Source organism: Garra rufa, chromosome 10, assembly GCF_049309525.1.
Source record: "Garra rufa chromosome 10, GarRuf1.0, whole genome shotgun sequence".
Lineage (NCBI taxonomy): Eukaryota > Metazoa > Chordata > Actinopteri > Cypriniformes > Cyprinidae > Garra > Garra rufa.
This window is the reverse complement of record NC_133370.1, coordinates 1297222-1322399: the sequence shown is the minus strand read 5'-3', so window position 1 is coordinate 1322399 and position 25178 is coordinate 1297222. Positions and strand designations below refer to the sequence as shown.

The following is a 25178-nucleotide window of genomic DNA, read 5'->3' as shown; positions in this document are numbered from 1 at the left end:
TAAAAACCTAAAAGATGCAAAAAGTGAAATACTGAAAAGCAAAGGACATTAAAAAAGTTAAAGTAAAAAAGATATAAAGAATAAAAAATGTATAGAGTAACAAAAATATTAAGTAGAAAACTCAGATGCTAAAGGTGAAATATTAAAGTATAGTAAAGGACATTAAAAGTAAAAGACACTGGAAAGAACAAAAACTAAAAGTATCTGAGTTTTCAATTTTTTTTAACTTTAATTATGAGCGGAAAAGATGCGGAAAGTGAAACATTCAAAAGTAAAGGACATTGAAAAAGTAAAAGATGCTGAAAGTGAAAAATGAAAAAGTTAAAGACAAAAAAGTGAAAGTAAAAAAACCAAAAGATGCGGAAAGTGAAAGTTTAAAAAGTACAGGACATAAAAAAGTAAAAGATGCTGAAAGTAGAACATTAAAAAGTAAAAAAGACTTAAAATAAAAGATTTTTACAAAATAAAAAATTTAAAAAAAGAAAGAAAAAGACACAGAAAGCCATAGATTTCCCATCAGTGGTGCATGGTCACATGGGTCCTCACAGATCTCCAGATGACGCCATCGCTCAGAAATCTGACATTCTCCTGCGTGAAGTTCCCAGGTCCTTGCGCTGGGCGCTCTATCAGCGCTTTGGTTTTGACTGCATCAGGAGAATTTGCCAGCTGAATGTCACGTCGCCCCGTCGATCAGATTCCGGCCGCTTGACGGTCCTCCCCTCCGTCTCTCCCACACAGATAGAGGAGATCGCAGCTGCGCTCCGTATCCGCGGCCCATGAGCGCGACCTGACCTTCACCCAGTGGGACAAAACTGAGCGAACAACATCAAACCTCATTCTGAAGATGCTTTCGCACAACTCACCGCAGACGTTTCATTGTCAACAAATAACAGCTCTTCCCAAACCAACACTGTGTGCAGTTTGGATGTTCTCATTTAGAAAATGCAACTTTGAATGGTGTTCAATGAAAACAGCTTTTTCTGCTTCATATGTAAACTAATTTATGCAGCAGAATTTAAAAAAATAAAAAGGTTATTGCGACTTATCTCATAATTCAGACTCTTTACTTGCAATTTTGTCTCATAAGCTCAGAATTGCGATAGAAATGGCAGCATATAAATGTAAGATTTACAACGTATAAACTCTGAATTGTAAAATATAAACTCGAAATTGAAGCATATAACCACAGAATTGCAAGATACTTAAGAATTGTGATATATACAGTAAGCTCAGAATTGCAATGTATAAATTGCAAATACAAACTCAAGAATTGCAATGCATAAACTCAGAATTGCGACAATATAAACTGAATTGCGACGTATAAATTGAAGAATTGAGATATACACTCAGAATTGTGATGAAGAAATTGTGAGATATAAACTCAAAATTGCAACATATAAGCTCAGAATTGAGCGTATAAACTCAGAATTAAGCATTAAGCTTAGAATTGCAACGCATAAATTGTGAGATATAAACGTATAACCATAGAATTTGCAAGATACTTAAGAATTGTGACACAAACTCAGAATCGTAAAATATAAACTCGAAATTGCAGCGTATAACTCAGAATTGCAACGTATAACCATAGAATTGCAAGATACTTAAGAATTGCGACGTATAAACTTACGAATTGCCACATCAAACTAAAAATTGCGAGATATAAATTCAATAATTGCGATGTATAAGCTCAGAAACGCAAGATACAAACTCAAGAATTGCGTCACGTATTCCAAATTGCAACGTAAAAACTGAAGAATTGAGACAGAGAAATTGTAAGATATAAACTAAAACTTGCAACATAAGCTTAGAATTGCAACGTATACTCAAAATTGTGAGATACTCGAACTGAGTGATATAAACTCAGAATTGTGAGATATAAACTCGAAATTGCAGTGTATAAGCTGAGAATTGCAAAATACAAAATTAAGAATTGCCACATCAAACTCAAAATTGTGATATTTAAGCTCAGAATTGCGATGTATAAATTGTGAGACAAACTCAGAATTGCGAGATACTCAAGAATTGTGAGATATAAACTCAGTGAAGTATAAACTCAGAATTTTGATGTATAAATTGCTAGATATAAACTCAATATTTGCAACATATAAGCTCAGAAATGTGAGATACAAACTCAGAATTGCAAGAATTGCGAGATATAAACCCAAAATTGTGACGTATAAACTCAAGAATTGTGAGACATACACTCAGATTTGTGATGTATAAATTGTGAGACATAAACTTAACAGAATTGCAATGTATAAACTCAGAATTGCAATATAAAAAAAATCACAACTACGATGTATAAACTACAACGAATAACCTTAGAATTGCGAGACACTCCAAAAATGCAATGTATGAACTCAAAATTAACTTTAGAATTGCATCGTGTAAACACGTATAACTTGCAACATGTTAAGTTTTTATGTTGCCAGTTACACTTTACAATTCGCAATTCTTGAGTTTATTGGTCGACATATTGCAACGCATAAATTCAGAAACGCGTCATTTTAACTTAGAATTGCGACGTATAAACTGAAGAATTGTGAAATATGAACACCAAATTGCAAAGTATAAGCTCAGAATTGCAAGATACAACGTTACAAACTCAAGAATTGCCACATCAAACTCAAAATTGTGATATATAAGCTCAGGAATCTTTAGTATTGGCTCAGAATTGCAACTTATAAATTGCAAGATATGAAACTCAATAATTGTAATGTATAAGCTCAGAAATGCAAGATACAAACTCAAGAATTGTGACATCAAACACAAAACTGTGGCGTATAAGCTCAGAACTGCAATGTATGAATTGCAACAAATAAGCTGAGAATTGCGAGATACTCAAAAATGGTGATGTATTGACTCAGAATTACAACAAAATAAACTATTGACATATTGTGACATATTGCAATGTATAAACTCAAGAATTCAAAGACAAAAACTCAGAATTGTAAGAAAAAGTCAGAATTTGTGCATATTCTGTAGCAGAAATGAACTCCCAAAAGTTTTCCACACCATAAACGGAAGGTCCAGTCTAGTGTGCATAGAGACACAAAATTGTACCATTTCTTATATTTTTTTTTTTTTTTTTTTTTTTTTTTATAAAATGCAACTTGAAGGGCGATTCACTGAAAATTCCTTACTTCCTAAAATGACTCTTGTACTGCGTCGTTCAAGGGAAACGATTACAGTTTGTTTAAAGTCTTACTGCAGAATATCACTGAACATCTTCCTTTTCTTTGACTCTCCTGTTTGAACCTCCTGCCAATCGGCCCGTCTCCTCATGAAGTTTGTCAGACCAAATTTGGTCCAAATGTGGCGTGCGAACTGATCGGATCGGAGCTGACTTTCACTGGGGACTGCGAGAGGAGAGAGACGATAAAACACACTTTGATCAGAACATAAGCTACTCTGACGGATCAACTTGTGCAAAGACAACGGCAAATTACTTTGGGAAGTTGACCGTGTAAAATGTTTTACTTGATCTAAAACAACTTTATACAACTCTGTCATGAGCTCATATTCACTGTGAGAACACCATATTCATCTCATGAATGTCACTGTCTCACCGATGGATCCTCTGCAGTGAATGGGTGCCGTCAGAATGAGAGTCCAAACAGCTGAATAAAAACATCACAAGTAATCCACACCACTCTAGTCCATCAGTTAACATCTGGGGAACATAAAAGCTGAAACAAATACACGCTCTGAAGTCCGGAACTGATTTAAATGAGTCGCGAACCTGCACCGAAATATCTAAATCAAATTATTTGCTAACCCACTCTGAAGTTCCGATGTGAATCAAATGATTCACATATATGCAAAGTTCCAATCTAAATCAAATGATTCATGATCTGAAGTCCAGAACTGAATCAAATGATTCGCAAACCCACTCTAAAGTTCCGATCTGAATCTAATGATTCACATATATGCAAAGTTCCAATCTAAATCAAATGATTCTTGATCTGAAGTTCCGATCTGAATCTAATGATTTGCGAACCTGCACCAAAGTCTCGATCTGAATCAATTGATTTACGAATCCACTCTGTAGTTCCGATCTGAATCAAATGATTCACAAACCCACTCTAAAGTCTGGATCATAATCAAATGATTTGTGATCTGAAGACCCGAACTGAATCAAATGATTTGCGAACCTGCACCAAAGTCTCGATCTGAATCAACTGATTTGCGGATCCACTCTGAAGACCCAATCTGAATGAAATGATTTGCAAAACCAGCATCGAAGTCTCAGTCTGAATCAAATGATTCACAAACCCACTCTTGAAGTTCCAATCTAAATCAAATGATTCACAAACCCACTCTAAAGTCTGGATCTAAATCAAATGATTTGTGATCTGAAGTCCCGAACTGAATCAAATGATTTGCGAACCTGCACCAAAGTTTCGATCTGAATCAACTGATTTGTGAATCCACTCTGAAGACCCAATCTGAATCAAATGATTTGCAAAACCAACTTCGAAGTCTCAGTCTGAATCAAATGATTCACAAACCCACTCTGAAGTTCCGATCTGAATCAAATGATTTGCGAACCTGCACCAAAGTTTCGATCTGAATCAACTGATTTGTGAATCCACTCTGAAGACCCAATCTGAATCAAATGATTAAGTCTCAGTCTGAATCAAATGATTCACAAACCCACTCTGAAGTTCCGATCTGAATCAAATGATTTGCAAACTCATTCTAAAGTCCCAATCTAAATCAAATGATTTGCGATCTAAAGTACCGAACAGAATCAAATGATTTGCAAACCCACTCTGAAGTTCCAATCTAAATCAAATGATTCACAATACGCAATCCAATTGGAGCACTTTGAATCATTTTGCAATGCTCTCCTGATTTAGACAAGACCACTTTTTTTTTTTCACTGGAGGAAGTGTTATTATTGATTATGAAATTGTATTTAAGTTAAAAACGTTGATGGATTTGTTTCGGCTTATATCTTCTCAAGATGTTAACTGATGGACTGGAGTGGTGTGGATTACTTATGGATTACTGTGATGTTTTTAATCAGTTATTTGGACTCTCATTCTGACAGCCTCCATTCACTGGTGAGCAAGGGAAGGAATGACACATTTCTACAAATCTGATAAAGGAACAAACTCATCCTAATCTTGGATGAGCACGTTTACATCAAACTTTCAGTTTCGTCTGAGCTAATGCTTTCACGCATGCAAAATAAAATGTTAAATCCATCTCACCTAGTTTCTCAGCAATGCTTTGTCTCTGACTGACGTTGGCGCTGTTCCACACGGCCTCTAACAAACGGCTGCCGCAGCTGGAACAGGCCAGCTGAACGTAAAGCTCCTGTGAGGAAGATTTCAAGTGACATTCGTAAGATTCGTCTCATCATCGTTTGCAGAAACAAATGAGTTTGTGATGTTTACCTCCAGCTTTCTCAAGATCTTTCCTCGGCCTTTATCGCTGACCATCGTCACCAGCATTTGGAGAGCATGGGTGCCCATGCAGTCGGTGCCGAGGGTCAGCAGGTCGGCGGAGCTGAGGGCGTGAAGACTGTTCATCAGGATGGTTCGGTCTTTGAATCCGGCCAGAGCTTGAACCAGTCGAGATCCGTGATAACATACAGACAAACTGCGCACAGACTGACAGCACAGAGCACATGTTACATACATACTGCATACTACACACTTCATCTCTGTTTAAACAGCATTTGAAACAGCACATAGTATGTAATAACAGTACTAAACATCATAAATTAAAATAAAATAAAATTAATATTACAGTAATTTCACATACTGCCACTGGTTTTTAAAGATGTTTCAGCTCATCAAGGCTGCATTTATTTGATTAAAAATACAGAAAAAATAAGAAATATTATTTCAATTAAAAATAACTGTTTTCTATGTGAATATATTTTAAAATGTAATTTATTCCTGTGATATAAAGCAGAATTTTCAGCATCATTACTCTAGTCTTCAATGCCGCATGATGCTTCAGAAATCATTCTAATATACTGATTTATTATCAGTGTTGAAAACTTTTTTTTTTTTGGAAGCTCTTTGATCAATAAAAGGTTAAAAAGAACATTTATTTAAATAAAAAAGGCTATCTAATAATATACACTACTGTTCAAAATTTTGGGGTCAGTTATTTTCTTTGAAAGAAATTAATACTTTTATTCACCAAGGATGTGTTCAATTAATAAAAAGTGATAGCATAGATTTATATTTTTAGAAAAGACTAATATTTTAAATAAATGCTGTTCTTTTTAACTTGTTATTCACCAAAGAATTAAAAAAAGGAAACACAGATTTTAAAAAAAAGTTTCCAATATTGATATTTCTAATAATAAATCAGCATATTAGAATGATTTCTGAAGGATCATGTGACACTTAAGGACACTGAAGGTGCACCTGTCAAATCTGAGATTTTGGGCTTTTTGGTGTTTCATAAAGAGTTTTTTCAGACTAGTGGAAAGAAAACACCCAAAAGACACTGTTAAGTGTTTCTTTTATAGCACTTTATCTATTTGTGTCAAAAGATTTCAATTACAATCCATATGTTTAAGGGCCAAGAGTTTTTTCTCCAACACTGAGCCTTAAATCTTCACTTCAGTAGCACTTACACATCAAACTTCACGTTTTTATCCCTGTCTATAGCCTGAAGGTTTTTACAGAGGGATTTGTTCATATATAATTTGCTTGATTTTATGCAACATTTTATTCATCCAAAAATGCTGAAAAAATACATTGTTTTCTGTCTGTTCTAAGTATTTTCTGATTTATGGAATGACAAAATGAGATCCCCAAAATCCCCTCAGTAAAAACATTTGACTCTAACATGTCAAAACAATTAAACAAGAACTTTTACCCTATTCAACTGCAGTGTCTCGCCTTAAGACCGGAGTAACAGCTGATGAAAATTCAGCTTTGCATCACAGAAATAATTTACATTTTAAAGTATATTAACATAAAAAGCATTATATTATATTGTAATAAAATTGTTTTTTTTTCCTGTATTTTTTAATAAATAAATGCAGCCTTGACGAGCTTTAAAAAACATTACAAGTCTAACTGATCCTAAACTTTTGAGTGGCAGTGTACATGCTGTTAGACTAGTATGAGTACTATAGCCTTCACTGTTAAGTGTGTGATTGAGCACCTGTGTGACGGCGTCTCCCTCTGCTGTCTCTGTGTTGTAGTACACTTCATGCGTCATTAAGGACAGGAAGAGAGGCAGACAGGAGACCTGAAGTGATGCCGGTTCATTGCAGTGAAATGCCTGATGGGAAACAGAGTTCAACATCTCACATCTTTGGCAGCTGGTTAAACTAGTGTTTAACGCTTAAAGACCTAGAACATTTTTTGGGGCACATGAGGCACCTGTACATTTCTTAGTTTTTTTTTTTTTCTATTCTAGCAGTCAGCATCAATTGTCATATATCATTATAAACAAAAGAACTTTATGTCTAGCTCATTTAAAATTACAATTTCCCTTTTGTTTTCTCTAAAAATGAGTGAATTTCCAGAATTTTAGGAAAAACGCTAGCAACAATTGGGTGTTTTTTTTTTTTTTTTTCAAGCAAGTTATAGCCATTTATTACAATTTTATTATAGGCGCTTTTTAGTGAAAAACTGGACTATTTAGTTGGTTGACGATATAGATCTGTCCAAAAACATTTCAGGAGTAAAGTAATAGTAGAAACAGTGTTATATAATGCAAAAACACAGTAAAAAAAAGTTACTTTCTCAGATAAATATATTAATCTGAGTATGAACAATAAACACAAACAGTGTAGGAAGTAGTGAAAACAATTGCACAAATTGTCTTGTGCAATAAAAAAAAAAAAAAACAGTCTAAATTATTCACAAACTACACACAAAATGACAGAAATATACTGAGTGCGACAGAAAAAATAGTGCAAATAATCTTTACAAACTATGTAAGATTTATTTACATAACATAACCAAATAGATGGATCTGCTGGCTGTAGTCTGCGTCAGAATCTATTTTACCGGGAGACTGCATAACCTCATGACACGAAAACCTCAATTTCAGTGCTTTATCCGATATCTACTGCTGTTTCATTCTTGTTTTTTGTTTTTGTTTGCTCTGTTGTGAGTATTTCCGTGCTTTTTCAAAAAATGCTGTCATGCAAATGTCTTATTTTGCGTTTGTTTTCATGCACGCAAGACACACTTTACTTTCACTTAGCGTTTGTTCAGATTTGCAAAAAAACTTGCTAATTGGTGGTTCAAAAGACCAAAACCTGTTTATTGGTTGAATAGTTGACAGTTTGAACCAATCGGGGCACAGAGGTGGGACTAAGCATTAACAATCGTTCCTGTTTGGCTCAGAGCAACTGAATGCCTTGGTTTGATCTGACGAATCAGTGCTGAGGACATAATCATGCTCACTATGGAGCCTCTGAATATCCAAATGAGACTCTGTGCATTACCTGACTTTTTAAAGCATTCAAATTGGATTAGCGGTTCAAAAGTTATTAAACATTTAAGAACAATACTGCCCTACAAAGGCAAAGTGCAGTAACTACGGCAACACTGAGACTGAGAAAAATGCCTTTAAAGTTTTTACACTATATATGGTATTAGTTTGGATTTTGTAGTTACTGCAGTGTTTCAAAATTGAACCGGGAGACTTTGCCAAAAGACAAAACGGTTGTCACAAAGCCTTATAAGCCTTAACTCAACCTTGACCAAACGTGTAGTTACTGCACTTTGCCTTTGGAGGGCAGAATAGTTCTTTTTGTTTTCTTTGGGGGTTAAATATAAACAATCCTGCACCTGGTCAACTGCTGATGAGGAATAGTGTGAGAAATCCTGCTGTATTTGATGTGTACCTGCAGGAGGCGCTGCAGCAGTTCATTCTGCTTCTGCTCCCAGTGAGCACAGCTCTCCACCAATCGAACCGCTACACCCATGTGATTGGCCGCCAGAATCGCCTCGAACCCCTCCATCAGCTCATCGAAGATCTTCAGGAACTGAGCAGGTGATAGAAACACATTTCAAAGAAAACTAGATAAAAAAGTTCGTCAAGACATACTTTAAGTTGGCTTGAAAAGGTGGGGGCAGCCGTGGCCTAATGGTTACAGACTCTGACTTGTAACCCAAAGGTTGCAGGTTCGAGTCTTAGGTCCAGCAGGGATTGTAGGTGGGGGGAGTGAATAACCAACAATTTCTTCACAATTATAAAACAGTTAGTTCCATTCCTCAATTCTGATTGGTCAGCAGCTGTGTGGTATTCATGATACGGCACTGCTATGACCGCTTCACTCAACGGTTTTGTGTATCATTGAACCCCCTTAGCAACCACCCTTAGCAACGTAAACACAGCTGCAGCAGTTAGGGACTACTTTTTACAGCGGAAGGCAGTTAATGATTTTACTTTATGAAAACGTACAACTTAATATATATAAATTAATATATATTTTAGATTTTAATATTTTTATTGTGTGGTAACCGTTTTATAAAAGCAATAAGGTACTTGAGGCCGTGCTGTATCGTGAATATATCACGGCTGAAGGGCGTTGTTAGGCACGACGCAAAGCGGACCTTATTGCTGAAGAAAAGCACTTATTATCTGCCGCGGGAGTTCACCTCCACCATAATAACCGCTGCTTACATTCCTCCTGACGCTGATGCCAAGCTTGCTATGAACGAACTTCATGCGGCCATCAGCAAACAACAAACTGCTCACCCGGAGGCTGCATTTATTGTTGCGGGGGATTTGAATCACTCAAACTTAAAGACAGTACTCACCAAATTTCACCAAAACATTTTCCGTCACACCAGAGGGAACAAAACTTTAGACCATGTATACACAAACATGGCTGAAGCTTATACTGTGACCCCCCTCCCCCACTTTGGACAATCAGACCACCTTTCTTTGTTCCTCACCCCCAAATCCTCACCCCTCAACAGCAACCTGTATATTATGTTCAAATCTACCTGCAATTTACATTATAGTTAATAGCAATCTGAATATTGTGTTCATCTATTTATACATTCTAATTGTAGTTAATTATCATCTGTAAATTATGCTCACAGTACTTCATCTGTAAATATTATCCATAGCTTCCCCCTGTTCATATCTCCTATAAATGCACTTATAACTTATAACCCTGCTGGAAAAAACAGCATATGCTGGTTAGGTATGTTTTGGTGCTGGGATGCTGGTTTTAGCTGGTTTATGCTGGTTTATGCTGGTCATGTTGCTGGTCAAGGACCACCATAAACCAGCAAAGGACCAGCATAAACCAGCTAAAACCAGCATCCCAGCACCAAAACATACCTAACCAGCATATCGTCGCTGTCGGGCGGAAACCTCGTATGTCCAAATTTAGTTAATTTCATATTTTTTCACAAATCGATGCTATTGGTCTGTCCCCACGTGGGTCTGTTATTTTTACAAATTATTAACCAATCTAAGGTGTTGAAAATAGCTTGAGAGCAAAACTCTTAACTCCATTGGACACTTCAACTGTCTGAGAATCCTCGTAACTCCACCTCTTCTTCACTTCGTGGGCGGCAGTCGGCAGAAACTTCGCAGCATTTTGTCTCCTCAGCCCTCAAGATTGAACGTCTCCTGAAATCCTCGTCGAGCAACGTCCTCTGAGGTAAATGTTTGAGGTAAATTATATTATATATAACAGTTTTATCTCGATCTTGAAGCAATGGTAGTGCTAAGGTGTAATGCATCGTTTCTGAGGATGCTAGATTTTTCTTTCAGCTAGGTCTACCATTGGACGGTAACGTTAGCTATCTTGTTGATTGAAATCTTACATGGTTTTGTTTCTGACGAGAATAATGAATTTAATGCACACAAAATGCCTGCCGTTGACTTACTTAGTCACTATGCATTGGTTTTGTCGTCATGTTTGGTGAGATAGCTAACCTGATTTTCGTGGGGCTTTAAAGAAAGAAAAAAATCGCAACCCCCCCGCTAGTTCTGCCGCTCGTCTGAGGAACAACATAATTTAATGTAACTTACTATGTCAGGATTGTAGTTTACAATGTTAAGGCACGCCGTCATGTTAAACAAGTAACCTAGTTGCCTTTGTCATCATGTTCATCACAATCTGTATTGTAAAAGCGCTAACGTTATATAAATAAAGGTGACATGACTTTAAGCAAGCTAGCTGGCTTCTTGCCTCGTTATCATACGTAAACATGCCGTATAACTTAGGGAAATGATCATTTGACCTTTATTCATTTTTTTTTTTTTTTGCAACCATGTTTGTGTCCTTAAAGGAACTCTGTCAGATGGTGACCCAACTGTCCACGATATCAGAGCCATCAGGTAATTACCAATGTAAATCTTATGCATGACATTATGATGTTGCAAATTATTGTATGAAATCTTACAGTGATTATGATGTTGTGTTATATTTTGTGCTATTAGGTACAACAACAATGGAATGATGGACTTCAAAATCAACCACTCTGATGACTGGCATCCACATCCAAGTCACCAACTCCGAAACTCCACCTCAGACAGCCACACAGTCACCCCACTCTATTTAGACCGCCTGAAGATCAAAGAGCTGAAATTCAAACACCTCCAAGACCTGAAGGAAGTCATCCCAAAGGATTTTCACAGCTTTTACAACAATTTGCTTCATTAGCTTGGAAACTTGATAATAAACTTGGTGATTTTCTTTCTTCTGCTGAACACAAAGGAAGATATTTTGAAGAATGTCAGTAACCAGTTAACTGGACCCACTGACTTTCATAGTATTTTTTTTCATTATTCTAAATATCTTCCTTTGTGTTCAGCAGAAGAAAGAAACTCTTGAAAACAACTTGAGGGTGAATATATGACAGAATTTTCATTTTGAAGTGAACTATCCCTTAACACAGTCAATGTAACAACACACACAGAGCACAGATACAGGCACACAGACAAGGGCTCACCCTACTCATAAACACAAATACACTCAGTAATGGGCTTAGTAAAGCAAGCCTTGTCTGCGTGCATGCATCTGTGAGGCTATGTGCGTGTTGTTACATTGCCGTCATATTGACTGTTAATCTGTTAAACTATGATATCAGTTAAGATATCAGATATTTTTATAGTTTTGATATCAGATATCAATAATATTTATTATTTATGTATTTATGTAATATCTACTTTTTACTAGGCTTATTAATAGACTTATACATGTGCATTGAAGTTTTTAAATGTATCTGATATAATACTTGAATTAAATTGAATGGTTTGGATACCACCATTAAATTATTGTTTTTATCATTATTTATTGACTTCGCTTTTATTTTTATTATTATTTTACTGTTCAGCTGTTTGGCCTACTTCTAGACTATGCCTCTCTTGGCACTGTGCATGTAAAATAGTAGCAAGTTTTTATTTATGGGAGAAAAAGGGCTGTCTAATGGCGCCAAGTAAGCCTATCTTTGGATAACTCTTGTCTGTTTTTTAAACAATAACGAGTGAAAATAGTTCGTTTAGATACATTTGAGTAGGCATGTTTTGTTAAAAATCGATAGCTGTAATGCTTACGTGCAGAATGAAGCCTGTGAGCCATGAAGGTAAGTTTGCATGCAGATTAGGATAATTTCTGTCTATTAGACAGCCTAGTCACCTCATCGTTTTTTGTATTTCATTACTTATAGCTCTTAAACCTTTAAAATAGAGTTTAGGAAGATGTATGTTACCACAGTTATTAATTTTTGTAACTACTGAAGCCTTTTCTCGTCAAAAGGCTCAACGCGACCGCCGACTTTGCGTGCAGATTAATTTCCGCCTATTAGCCTGTTTAACGTTTTATTTTGGTATTGCATTACTCATAGCTCTTAAACGTGTAAAATAGAGTTTAGGAATATGTATGTAACCACAATCATTAGCTTTGAATAGCTCTTAAAGCCTTATCTCTTGTCAAAAGGCTCAACGCGACCGCAGACTTTGATAAACACAGCTGACAGCGACGTCTGTGTCCGTTCCATTCTAATCAATGACAGCGTAACCGCGTATCTCCCTGCTTTCAAGGCATAAATCTCGTATCTCCATTTAAACATGATTATGGGGAAATGTTTTGTTAATGTTGGTACACAACAGTATATGATAGCAATATAAGGTATAATACCAACTTAAACGATACAATGTTTAATAACTCAAAAAATATGCAGTTTTTTTTATTTCCTGAAAAATATTGGTTTTGGAGATACGAGGATTCCGCCCGACAGCGACGATATGCTGTTTTTTTCAGCAGGGAAATTATACCTTTATCCTGCACTTGACCTAAACTGCATTTTGTTGCCTTGTACTTGTACATGTGTAATGACAATAAAGTTGAATCTAATCTAATCTAATCTAACAACATGCGAATCATGTTAGAAAAATGCTAATCATGCTAGTAATGCTAACATAACGCTAGCAACATTCTAATCATGCAAGCTACTTGCTGGTAAGATACTAATCATGCTAGAAACATGTTAGCAACACGTTAATGATGCTAACATGTTACCAACATGCTAGTAGCATGTTAATCATGTTAGAAACATGCTAATGAAATGCTAATCATGCTAGTAACATGCTAACTACTTGCTAATCATGCTAGAAACAGGCTAGCAACATGCTAATCATGCTAGTAATGCTAACATAATGCTAGCAATATTGTAATCATGCTAGCTACACACTAGTAACATCCTAATCATGCTCGCTAATCATGCTAGAAACATGTTAGCAACATGTTAATAATGCTAACACACTAGTAGCATATCAATCATGTTAGAAACATGCTAATAATGCTAGAAACATGCTAGCAACTTGCTGATAATGCAATAAACATGCTAGAAACATGTTAGCAACATGTTAATGATGCTAACAACATGCTAACACACTAGTAGCATATCAATCATGTTAGAAACATGCTAATAATGCTAGAAACATGCTAGCAACTTGCTGATAATGCAATAAACATGCTAGCAACTTGCTAATCATGCTAGACACGTGCTAACAACTTGCTAATTATGCTATTAATGTGCTAGCAACAAGCTAATCGTGCTAGCAACTTTGTTAATCATGCTAGAAACGTGCTAGCAACTTGCTAATTATGCTATTAATGTGTTAGCAACAAGCTAATCATGCTAGCTACATGCTAGTAACTTACAAATTATGCTAGAAACATGCTAATCACGCTAGAAACATGCCAGAAACATGCTAGAAACACGCTAGCAACTTGCTAATAATGCTAGTATTGTGCTAGCAACAGGCTAATCATGCTAGCTACACGCTAGTAACTTGCAAGTTATGCTAGAAACATGCTAATCATGCTAGAAACATGCTGTTAACTTGCTAATCATGCTAGAAACATGCTAGCAACTTGCTAACCATGTTATTAATGTGCTAGCAACAGGCTAATCATACTAGCTACATTGCTAGTAACTTGCAAGTTATGCTAGAAACATGCTAGTAACTTGCTAATCATGCCAGAAACATGCTGGCAACTTGATAATCATGTTATTAATGTGCTAGCAACAGGCTAATCATGCTAGCTACATGATAGTAACTTGCAAGTTATGCTAGAAACATGCTTGTAACTTGCTAATCATGCCAGAAACATTCTAGCAACTTGATAATCATGTTATTAATGTGCTAGCAACAGGTTAATCATGCTAGCTACATGCTAGTAACTTGCAAGTTATGCTAGAAACATGCTAATCATGCTAGAAACATGCTAGTAACTTGCTTCCCATGATAGTAACATGCTTATCAAGTTAGAAACATGCTAGTAATATGTCAATCATGCTAATAGCATGCTATCTATCCATCCATTTATGACAGACTGTATTGCCTTCTATGCATTCAAGCTTTAAAACTACTTCAGACTGAAAAACTTCTAAAAACTTAGTAAAAATTTTTAAATTTTTTTTCAAATTTTCTGATCAGGCTTTCTCAAGCCAACTTAAAGACCTTTTTTTTATCTAGTTAATCTTATTATTAATGTTTTTCATTTGCTTCTGTTCATAAAACCCCCCAAAAGACATGATCATAATAACAATAAATGGTGTACCACTTTGCAGTGCGCTGAAGCTGTGATCAGGCTCTGAACGGTGAAGTTTGCGATGGGATGAAGGGCCAAAGACATCAGCTGCTTTCTCAGGTGGTTCTTGTAGAGGTTTTGCAGCAGAGCCTTATGGGAGAAGCTGAAGACGGTCTGGATCAGATGACTGCAGGACGGGTCCTTCATGAACAACAGCAGCGGACTGAAAGAGAAACAGGAGATCAGCATCTCAACATCCACCCGCCGACCCTTCATCATCATCATCATCATCATCCTCACCTGACTCCAGGAGCTGAGCTGATCGACGTCAGGTATCCCATGATGCACTTGATCAACTTCTTGCACAGAATGGGCCTCTTCCTGTGACTGACGGTCAGCAGCGTCTGGAGAGTGGCGCTGGAGCTGGCGTTCGTCACGCAGACTGAGAACAGACACCAAAGGTGAAGAGGAGCGACACAACACACGCATGAAGGTGTTCAGATGTTCAGATCGTTACCGTTGACGTTTTCCATCACACAGTCGGACAGATGCTTCAGCTCCCACCAGAACGAGACGGGAATCTCAAAATCCAACACCTCCGCTTTAGGTTTTTTGGGCTTTTTGCCTGAGGGCAAATTAAACAAAATTAATAAAAAGAATGCAAAACATAGTAGATGGTTTTATTATTATTATGATTATTAAAGATAACAGAAAAAACTGAAGCAAATGGGGAAAATATAAAGAATAAATAAATAAATATCAGGTTTTTGGCTGATGATAGATGCAAGTAAAAAAAAATACATTCAAAATCAGGTTTATGCTTTTATTATTATTAAGATGATTTATTTTCAGTTTTTTTTGGTTGATAACAAAAAGCAAAAAAAAAAAAAAAATATATATATATCATATGATCATGCTTTTATTTATTATTATTATTATTATTATAATTACTATTATTATTTTGACAGAAAACAGAAGCAAATTAAAAAAAAGAATAATAAAAAATATCAGATGCTTTAATATAAAGATTTTTTTTTTTTTTTTTTTGCTAAAAACAGACAAATTAAAAATACAAAAAAATCAGATTCTTATTAAGATTATTTACATAAAAAGCAATGGAAAAATGAAGAACAAAAATACAATTTAAAACTCTCAGATGCATTTAATATTAAAGGTAATTTTTTTGCATTTTTGGCTGAAACAAATTAAAAACTATAATAATAAATTAGCAGATGCCTTTATTATTATAAAAATAAATGTGCTTTTAGGCTGATAAAATTAAATGGAAAAAAAAAAAACAAATATCAGATGTTTTTATTATTATTTCATTATTATTATTATTATTATTATTATTTTGACTGAAAACAGAAGCAAATGGGGAGAAAATAAAGAAGAAGAAATAAATATCAGATGCTTTTTTATGATTATTACTTTTTGTGCTTTTTGGCTGATAACAGAAAGCAAATTAAAAATAAGAAGAATAAATAAATATCAGATGCTTTAATATAAAGATTTTTTTAAACTTTTTTGGCTAAAAACAGACAAATTAAAAATAAATTTTTTAAGATTATTTACAGGCTTTTTGGCTGATAAAAAGCAATTTAAAAATGAAGAAAAAATATAATTTAAAAACTCAGATGCATTTAATATAAAAGATAATTTTTGTGCTTTTTGGCTGATAACAGAAAGCAAATTAAAAATAAGAAGAATAAAAAAAAATCTCAGATGCTTCATTATAAAGATTTTTTTTGCGTTTTTGGCTGATAGCAGGAACAATTTAAAAACTATAATAATAAATTATCAGATGCCTTTATTTTTATAAAAAAAATGTTGTGCTTTTAGGCTGATAAAATTAAATGGGAAAAAAAGGAAAAAGGCAAAATCTGACGTTTTTATTATTATTAAGATTTTTGTGTGTATTTTGGCTAAAAACAGACACAAATGAAAAATACAAAAAAAAAATCTGATTTTTATTAAGATTATTTATGTCCTTTTTGGCTGATAACAGATGCAAAAGGGGGGAAAAAACGCATTTAATATTAAATAATTTTTTGTGCTTTTTAGGCTGATAACAGAAAAATAAAAATAATAAATAATCAAACGCGTTTACTACTATTAAAAGTTCTATGTGCTTGTCTGATAAAAGCAGCAAATGAAAAGAAAATGTTTTATTTATTTATTGCATTTTTTGGCTGTTGATGAGCAAATATATATATATATATATATATATATATATAAAAAAAGATTATTTTATTATTACGATTTTTTGTTTTTCCCAGGACCACAAAACCAGTTGTAAGTATCACAGGTATATTTGTAGCAATAGACAAGAATTCATTGTATGGGTTCAAATGATACATTTGTCTTTTTAAGCCAAGTAAAGATCATGTTCCATAAAGATATTTTGTACATTTCCTACCATAAATATATCAAAACGTAATTTTTTGATTAGTAATATGCATTGCTGAGAACTTCATTTGGACAACTTTAAAGGTGATTTTCTCAATATTTAGATTTTTTGTTGCACCCTCAGATTAAAGATTTTCAAACAGTTGCATCTCAGGCCAAATACTGTCCTATCCTAACAAACCACACATCAATGGAAAGATTTTGCATTCAGCTTTTAGATGCTGCAGACCCTCATGACTGGTTTTGTGGTCCATGTTCACAAAAAAAAAAAAAAAAAATGGATGCAGAACCGAGCATCACAGAGACTTCCAACAGTGAGAAACCACCCAGAAACTCCCTAGAAATCATATCTCGAACACAAAACCAGAAAGAAAATGTCAGATCATCTGGTGATGAAGCGCTGAGGATCGTGTGTGTTTCTGACCTGTTTGAGCAGCAGGTACGTCTCGAGTCAGAGATCCGGCCAGCACCTGTACGAGCGTCCGGAGCACATGCGATCCGTGAGGATCCTTCAGGAACACCATGATATTCTCCCTGACGACTCCACACAGACGCTTCACCTGAGCCTCCAGCATCCCACAATGCTCCTCGTCCTCCTGCGCAGGGCTCTCCTCTTTAGAAAACAAATCAGACCATGAGAAACGCTCTTTGACTTACTGTTCCAAAACAGCTTCACAAAAAAACTATGGAATAAAGCCAAAGAAAAAGATAATAAGAAAAGTATTAACAGTAATTAAATAATAATAATCAACACTATTTTTAAAATTATGACTTTAAGGCCCGGTTTCACAGACAGGGCTTAGACTAAACCAGGATTAGGCCATAGTTCAATTAGGACATTTAAGTAATTTTTATAAACATGCTTAGAAAAAAACATTACTGGTGTGCATCTTGAGACAAAACAAAGGCACCGATATATTTTTTGGATCAGTCAGTGCAAGTTTCTTTCAGTTCAAACAGCTCAGACTTACATTTTAGTCTAGGACTAGGCTTAAGCCTTGTCTGTGAAACAGGGGGTAAAAGTTGCAATTACAAGATAAAAAGTCAAAATTACGAGAACATTTTTTTTTTCCAAAATGATGACTTTAAAAGTTGAAATGAGATAAAAAAAATAAATAAAAAAAAAGATCTGACTTGGTTAAGTCAATTATGAGTTAAAAAAATTGAAATCATGACATACAAAAGTCATAATTACAAGATGAAAAGATGAAATTATGACTTTAAAAGTTGTAATTAAGAGATAAAAATTCTAAATTATGACTAAATTAAAAAGTTAAAATCGGATAAAAACTTGCTTAAGACATAATTACGAGTTAAAAGTCCAAATTATGACGTACTTAAGACATAATTACAAGATAAAAAGTTTAAATTTGACTTACTAAATTAAAAATGACGACTTCTAAAGTAATAATGAGATAAAAAGTCAAAATTATGACAATTTAAAATTATTAATTTAAAAGTTGAAATGATAAAAAGTCGAAATTGTGACTTGCTTAAGACATAATTAGAAGACAAGAAGCTGGAATTTACTTTAAAAGTCATAATTACGAGATAAAAAGTTGAAATTATGAGATAAAAATTCTAAATTATGACTTTAAAAGTTGAAATGAGATAAAAGGTCGAAATTCTGACACACTTAAGTCATAATTACGAGATAAAATATGAAATTATGACTTATTAAATCAAAATTAATACTGCAAAAGTTGAAAAGATAAAAAGCCGAGATTATGACAAACTTAAGTCATAATTATGACTTTCTAAATTAAAAATTATGACTTTAAAAGTCATAATGAGATAAAAAGTTTAAATTATGAGATAAAAATGAAAGATTATGAGTTTAAAAGTTGAAATGAGATAAGTCATAATTACCAGTTAAAAAGTTGAAATTATGACATACTGAATCAAAATGATGAGATAAAAAGTTGTAATTGTAATTTCAACTTTTAAAGTCATAATTTCGAAATTTTTGTCTCGTAATTTCAACTTTTTCTCGTAATTTCAACTTTTAAAGTCATAATTTCGAAATTTTTGTCTCGTAATTTCAATTTTTTCTTGTAATTACAACTTTTAAAGTCATAATTTCGAAATTTTTGTCTCGTAATTTCAACTTTTTCTCGTAATTTCAACTTTTAAAGTCATAATTTCGAAATTTGTCTCGTAATTTCAACTTTTTCTCGTAATTTCAACTTTTAAAGTCATAATTTCGAAATTTTTGTCTCGTAATTTCAACTTTTTCTCGTAATTTCAACTTTTAAAGTCATAATTTCGAAATTTTTGTCTCGTAATTTCAACTTTTTCTCGTAATTTCAACTTTTAAAGTCATAATTTCGAAATTTGTCTCGTAATTTCAATTTTTTCTCGTAATTACAACTTTTAAAGTCATAATTTCGAAAATTTTGTCTCGTAATTTCAACTTTTTCTCGTAATTTCAACTTTTAAAGTCATAATTTCGAAATTTTTGTCTCGTAATTTCAACTTTTTCTCGTAATTTCAACTTTTAAAGTCATAATTTCGAAATTTTTGTCTCGTAATTTCAACTTTTTCTCGTAATTTCAACTTTTAAAGTCATAATTTCGAAATTTTTGTCTCGTAATTTCAACTTTTTCTCGTAATTTCAACTTTTAAAGTCATAATTTCGAAATTTTTGTCTCGTAATTTCAACTTTTTCTCGTAATTTCAACTTTTAAAGTCATAATTTCGAAATTTTTGTCTCGTAATTTCAACTTTTTCTCGTAATTTCAACTTTTAAAGTCATAATTTCGAAATTTTTGTCTCGTAATTTCAACTTTTTCTCGTAATTTCAACTTTTAAAGTCATAATTTCGAAATTTTTGTCTCGTAATTTCAACTTTTTCTCGTAATTTCAACTTTTAAAGTCATAATTTCGAAATTTTTGTCTCGTAATTTCAACTTTTTCTCGTAATTTCAACTTTTAAAGTCATAATTTCGAAATTTTTGTCTCGTAATTTCAACTTTTTCTCGTAATTTCAACTTTTAAAGTCATAATTTCGAAAATTTTTGTCTCGTAATTTCAATTTTTTCTCGTAATTTCAACTTTTAAAGTCATAATTTCGAAATTTTTGTCTCGTAATTTCAATTTTTTCTCGTAATTACAACTTTTAAAGTCATAATTTCGAAAATTTTTGTCTCGTAATTTCAACTTTTTCTCGTAATTTCAACTTTTAAAGTCATAATTTCGAAAATTTTTGTCTCGTAATTTCAATTTTTTCTCGTAATTACAACTTTTAAAGTCATAATTTCGAAAATTTTTGTCTCGTAATTTCAATTTTTTCTCGTAATTACAACTTTTAAAGTCATAATTTCGAAAATTTTTGTCTCGTAATTTCAATTTTTTCTCGTAATTACAACTTTTAAAGTCATAATTTCGAAATTTTTGTCTCGTAATTTCAACTTTTTCTCGTAATTACAACTTTTAAAGTCATAATTTCATGTTTGTGTCTAAAAGGTTTATAAATTGTATTTTTTTTTTTTTCGTTTTAGAAAATAACCAATCGTTTCACTAGATAAGACTCTTCTTCCTCAGCTGGGATCGTTTAGAGTCCTTTGAAGCTGCATTTAAACTGCATTTTGGAAGTTCAAACTCAGGGGCACCATAGAAGTCCACTATATGGAGAACAATCCTGAAATGTTTTCCTCAAGAAACATAACTTATTATCGACTGAAGAAAGAAAGAAATGAACATCTGGGATGACAAGGGAGTGAGTACATTGTAATTTTTTGTGTTCTGGAAGTAAACTAATTCTTTAATAACCTATTATCACTTTCTACAATTAATATTATTAATCTCACCTGCCCAGCGGTGGGTCTGTCTGAGTGCGCTCTCCATCACATGAGCTCCACACTGATCACATGACACGCTTCTGAACTCTGACCCCGTCTCTCCTCCCAGCTCTGACAGCACCTCTGCCACCTGAGTGGGACTGGCCAATGAGAACAGCCCCTCCAGAGCCAGCCTGCCAATCATATTTGTGGAGACCATCGCTGCTTTACCCTTCACCTCCAACAGCACATTCTCTACGAACAGAGCTGAACACCGGGAGAGACACAAACATTCAGACACAAACTACTGAAGAGTTTTTTCATGCGGTCTTCGGGGTCTTTTTGATCCCAAATGACATTTGCTCAAATTTAAAAAAAAATGTTCCCTTTGTTTAAATGGTATGAGACTTTGTACGTCGGTCAACGCTTTCCTGATCTACACATAAAAAAAAAATTAGAATGATATCTTGATTTTATGTTAGTGTGAAAAAAAAGTCACGTTCGTGGCAATTTTGTAACAAAATAATAGTAAAAAGAAAGATTTTTCCAGTTTATTAATGTTTTTACTTGACATTTTCGGAGGATTTATGATATTTTTTAAATTGATATAAATTAATAAATCTTTTTTTTTTTTTTTTTTTTACAAAAACAGCTTTTTATGTAAAATTCAAGTTCACTTTATAAAAGACCCACATGTCTAACTTTCATTCATGGGGATGACATGGATGATTCCACATGGTTTAGTGTAAGATTTTTGTGCATTTTTTGGAAAATCCAGTTTTAAAAGTAAATTTTTTTTATTTTACCAGTAGATGACTGCAGAGCTCCACTATTGTTTTTGCTATTTGAGCACCTGAAAGATATTTTTTCACAAGTTTTTTTTTGAGTTGAGTTCATATCTACATATTCTGAAATACACAGGACACACAGAAATACATTTGTGAGACCATAAAAACTGCTCTCTTATAATTTGTCAAAAAATAAAAAAAAAATAAAAAAAAAATGATATTTTGCATTCTTATATTCATGTTGTGTACTGCTACTGCATATGTAATAGAACTGATTTGTTTCAGTACAAAAAAATCCTGAACTTTGACAAAAAGTAATTTTTATTGTTAGAATTGTGATTTCATAATATGTAGCTATGAACTCAACTGATGGGCAAATAGCAAACAGCATATAGTGGAGCTCTGCAGCCATCTAGTGGTAAAAGTGATTATTTTTTGTACTTTTAAAACTGGATTTTCCAAAAGATGGGCAAAAATCTTACACCAAACCATGTGAAATGATCCATGTTATCCCCATGAATTAAAGTTAGAAATGTGGGTCTTTTATAAAGTGAATTTTACATTAAAGAAAAAAAGTTTTTGTATAAAAACCCATTTTAAAAATATTTATTTATTAATTTATATATATTTAAAAAATATCATTAACCCACTGAAAACTGCACAAATGCGGAGTAAAAACTTTAATAAACAGAAAAAAAAAAAATATATATATATGTATTTTTTTTTAACTATTATTTTCTTACAAAATTGCATTTTGTTTACCAGGGTGAAAAAGGACCCCGAAATCCCCGAGTGTGATTTGAAAAAGAGGACTGCATAAGGGTCTTTTACAAAATAAGCCTATTTGTCAACTACCCATTTCACAGTTTTTACTCTATTTTGATCAAATAAGTGCAGCCATGGTGGACAGATGGATGTTTTGTAATCTCTCTTCACCTTTCTCTTCTTCCTCTTCGAATCCTTTAGTCAGTCGATCATTGACGCGGCGGAAGTAAGTCACCGTTGTTGCATCCAGTCTTGGTCTCTTGGTCTCACCAACAACGCTGGCGTCCTGCGCGGGCCGTTTATGACCCGTCTTCTGTCCGCCCTTAAAATGCCGTTCCCCTTTACCCTTCATCTTCTCAATCATCTCTTTGGTTTGTCGTTCTCTCTCAGATCTGACAGTGAAGTTGCAGTGCTTTTATACCTGAAAATACATGCATTTATTATCTGAGAGAACATAAACATGCCTTGGTCTTCCTTACACAGCACCATGGTATTATTATGGGAACTATGGAGTCATAACTTCTAAAAGAATTAAAGTATTGCAAAAGAAAATAATGCTTTGCAAAGGAAAACGAAAGTGTTGAGAAAAAATAAATGTGCTTTTTGCAAATAAATGAAAAAACTCACTTTCTGGTATTGTTTTGACCATGTCAAGGGAGAGTTTGTTTAAAAATGTTACTGCCGTGAATAATATGTGTTGCAAAATCATTGCTTTTGCTCTGATTCATTTATATTTTGCAGTACTTTTGATTTGCAAGACTATTTGTCTGGAAACACATTTTTCTTTGTAATTCTTTATTTTTGTTTGCAAAAAGCAACATTTCTCTATACTTTAATTTTCCTTTGCAATACTTTATTTTTGTTAGCAAAACTTATTTTTCATGCAATATTTCATTTTTACTTTGCAATACTTTATTTTATTTTTTGCAAAACTTAATTTAGAAAATATTTCATTTTCTTTATTTTTGTTTGCGGAAAGCACATTTATTTTTTCTCAACACTTTAATTTTCCTTTGCCATTTTTTTCCCCAAAACTTATTTTTGTCTTGCAATATTTCATTTTCTTTTGCAATTCTTTTTTTGCAAAAAGCACATTTATTTTTTTCTCTCAACACTTTTGTTTTCCTTTGCAAAACTTTATATTTGTTTGCAAAAAGCACTTATTTTTCCCAATACTTTAATTTTCCAAAACTTCTTTTTTTCTCTTGCAATATTTCATTTTCCTTTGCAAAACTTATTTTATTCTTGCAGTATTTCATTTTCTTCTGCAATATTTTATTTTTGTTTGCAAAAAACATTTATTTTTTTCTCAAAACTTTAATTTTCCTTCGCATTTTTTTTCTTGCAATATTTCCTTTGCAATACTATATTTCTGTTTGCAAAAATCACATTTATTTTTTCTCAATACTTTATTATTATTTTTTTTTTACAATTTTTTCTTTTTTTTGCAAAACTTATTTTTGTCTTGCATTATTTCATTTTCTTTTGCAGTTCTTTATTTTTGTTTGCAAAACTTCTTTTATTCTTGCAGTATTTCATTTTCTTCTGCAATACTTTATTTTTGTTTGCAAAAAGCACATTTATTTTTTTCTCAATTCTTTCATTTTCTTTTGCAAAACTTTATTTTTGTTAACAAAACTTATTTTTTTTTCGAACAATACTTTATTTTCCTTTTGCAAAAAACACCTTAATTTTTTCTCAATACTTAAATTTTCCTTTGCAAAACTTTAATTATTTTGCAAGTAACGTATATCCTGCCCTATTTTGTCTCCATAGGTATCGGCGGTGTTTTTGTAGTGATGACTTGTTGTATTTCATTAAATACAAATAATAAATTACTATATTAATATGCAATGGTATTTACATGAGAGTCAAAAACATACTAATCACGGTATTATCATGGTAATTTCCCAAAAACACATGCTGACACCAAGGTACTTTGATATAAAACAAGATACTAGGGTATTTTCATGGTATTTTAAACAATAACACGGTATTATCACAGTATTGTTGTGTTACAATTAATAAAACACGTAAAAAGTTGATAATAATACGCGCGACAATCGCGTTTTAATCAATCAGCCGATCGTTTTAATTGATCAATCAATCAGCGAGTCACTAGATCGACCAGTCAGGTCAATCTGTCTCACTGTTAATCATAGAATAATTATTTAACACATAACCAATAAATACAAATGACATATTGAGCTCACCAGTGTGCTTCTGCTCACACATGTACAACAGCAGCGGCCGACGCAGCGTGATGACGTAAGAGCGACCAGATGACACGCACGGCGATTTCGTAAATAAAAGTCACGCATTGTTTTTGTACATTTTGTACATTATATCTTATATTTGTTATTTATTTATTTATTTGAAAACTGTTATACTTTTTACTCTTTATCTACTTATTTATTTTCATACAATTGTATTTATTTA

General features: G+C 33.3%; 1 protein-coding gene and 1 long non-coding RNA gene across 2 annotated transcripts; one reads left to right on the top strand and one right to left on the bottom strand.

Annotated features, from left to right (window-relative positions):
* Positions 1–2838: 2838 nt before the first annotated feature.
* LOC141344871 (nucleolar protein 9-like) lies at positions 2839–24991 on the bottom strand. The gene is made up of 12 exons (XM_073849767.1): positions 24953–24991; positions 22911–23160; positions 21217–21453; positions 17832–18020; positions 15516–15623; positions 15299–15440; positions 15029–15221; positions 8840–8980; positions 7141–7260; positions 5406–5621; positions 5220–5325; positions 2839–3359 (listed from the first exon to the last, which is right to left on the bottom strand). The coding sequence occupies exons 2-12, from the start codon at positions 23101–23103 to the stop codon at positions 3205–3207; spliced, it is 1800 nt and encodes a 599-aa protein (XP_073705868.1). The 5' UTR covers positions 23104–23160; positions 24953–24991; the 3' UTR covers positions 2839–3204.
* Positions 10355–11615, top strand: LOC141343705 (uncharacterized). Its single transcript, XR_012356795.1, has 3 exons — positions 10355–10615; positions 11250–11298; positions 11401–11615. It is a non-coding gene; the product is annotated as an uncharacterized lncRNA (long non-coding RNA).
* Positions 24992–25178: the final 187 nt, after the last annotated feature.

Bases quoted from the DNA above. Each gene is read 5' to 3' on its own strand.
- LOC141344871 (XM_073849767.1), bottom strand. From the start codon at position 23,103: ATGATTGAGAAGATGAAGGGTAAAGGGGAACGGCATTTTAAGGGCGGA. The intron at 8,981-15,028 runs GTACACCATTTA...TCACCTGCTCAG, and splicing joins CTTCAGCGCACTGCAAAGTG to TTCCTGAAGATCTTCGATGA. The intron at 7,261-8,839 runs GTACACATCAAA...GTTTCCCATCAG, and splicing joins TGCTGCAGCGCCTCCTGCAG to GCATTTCACTGCAATGAACC.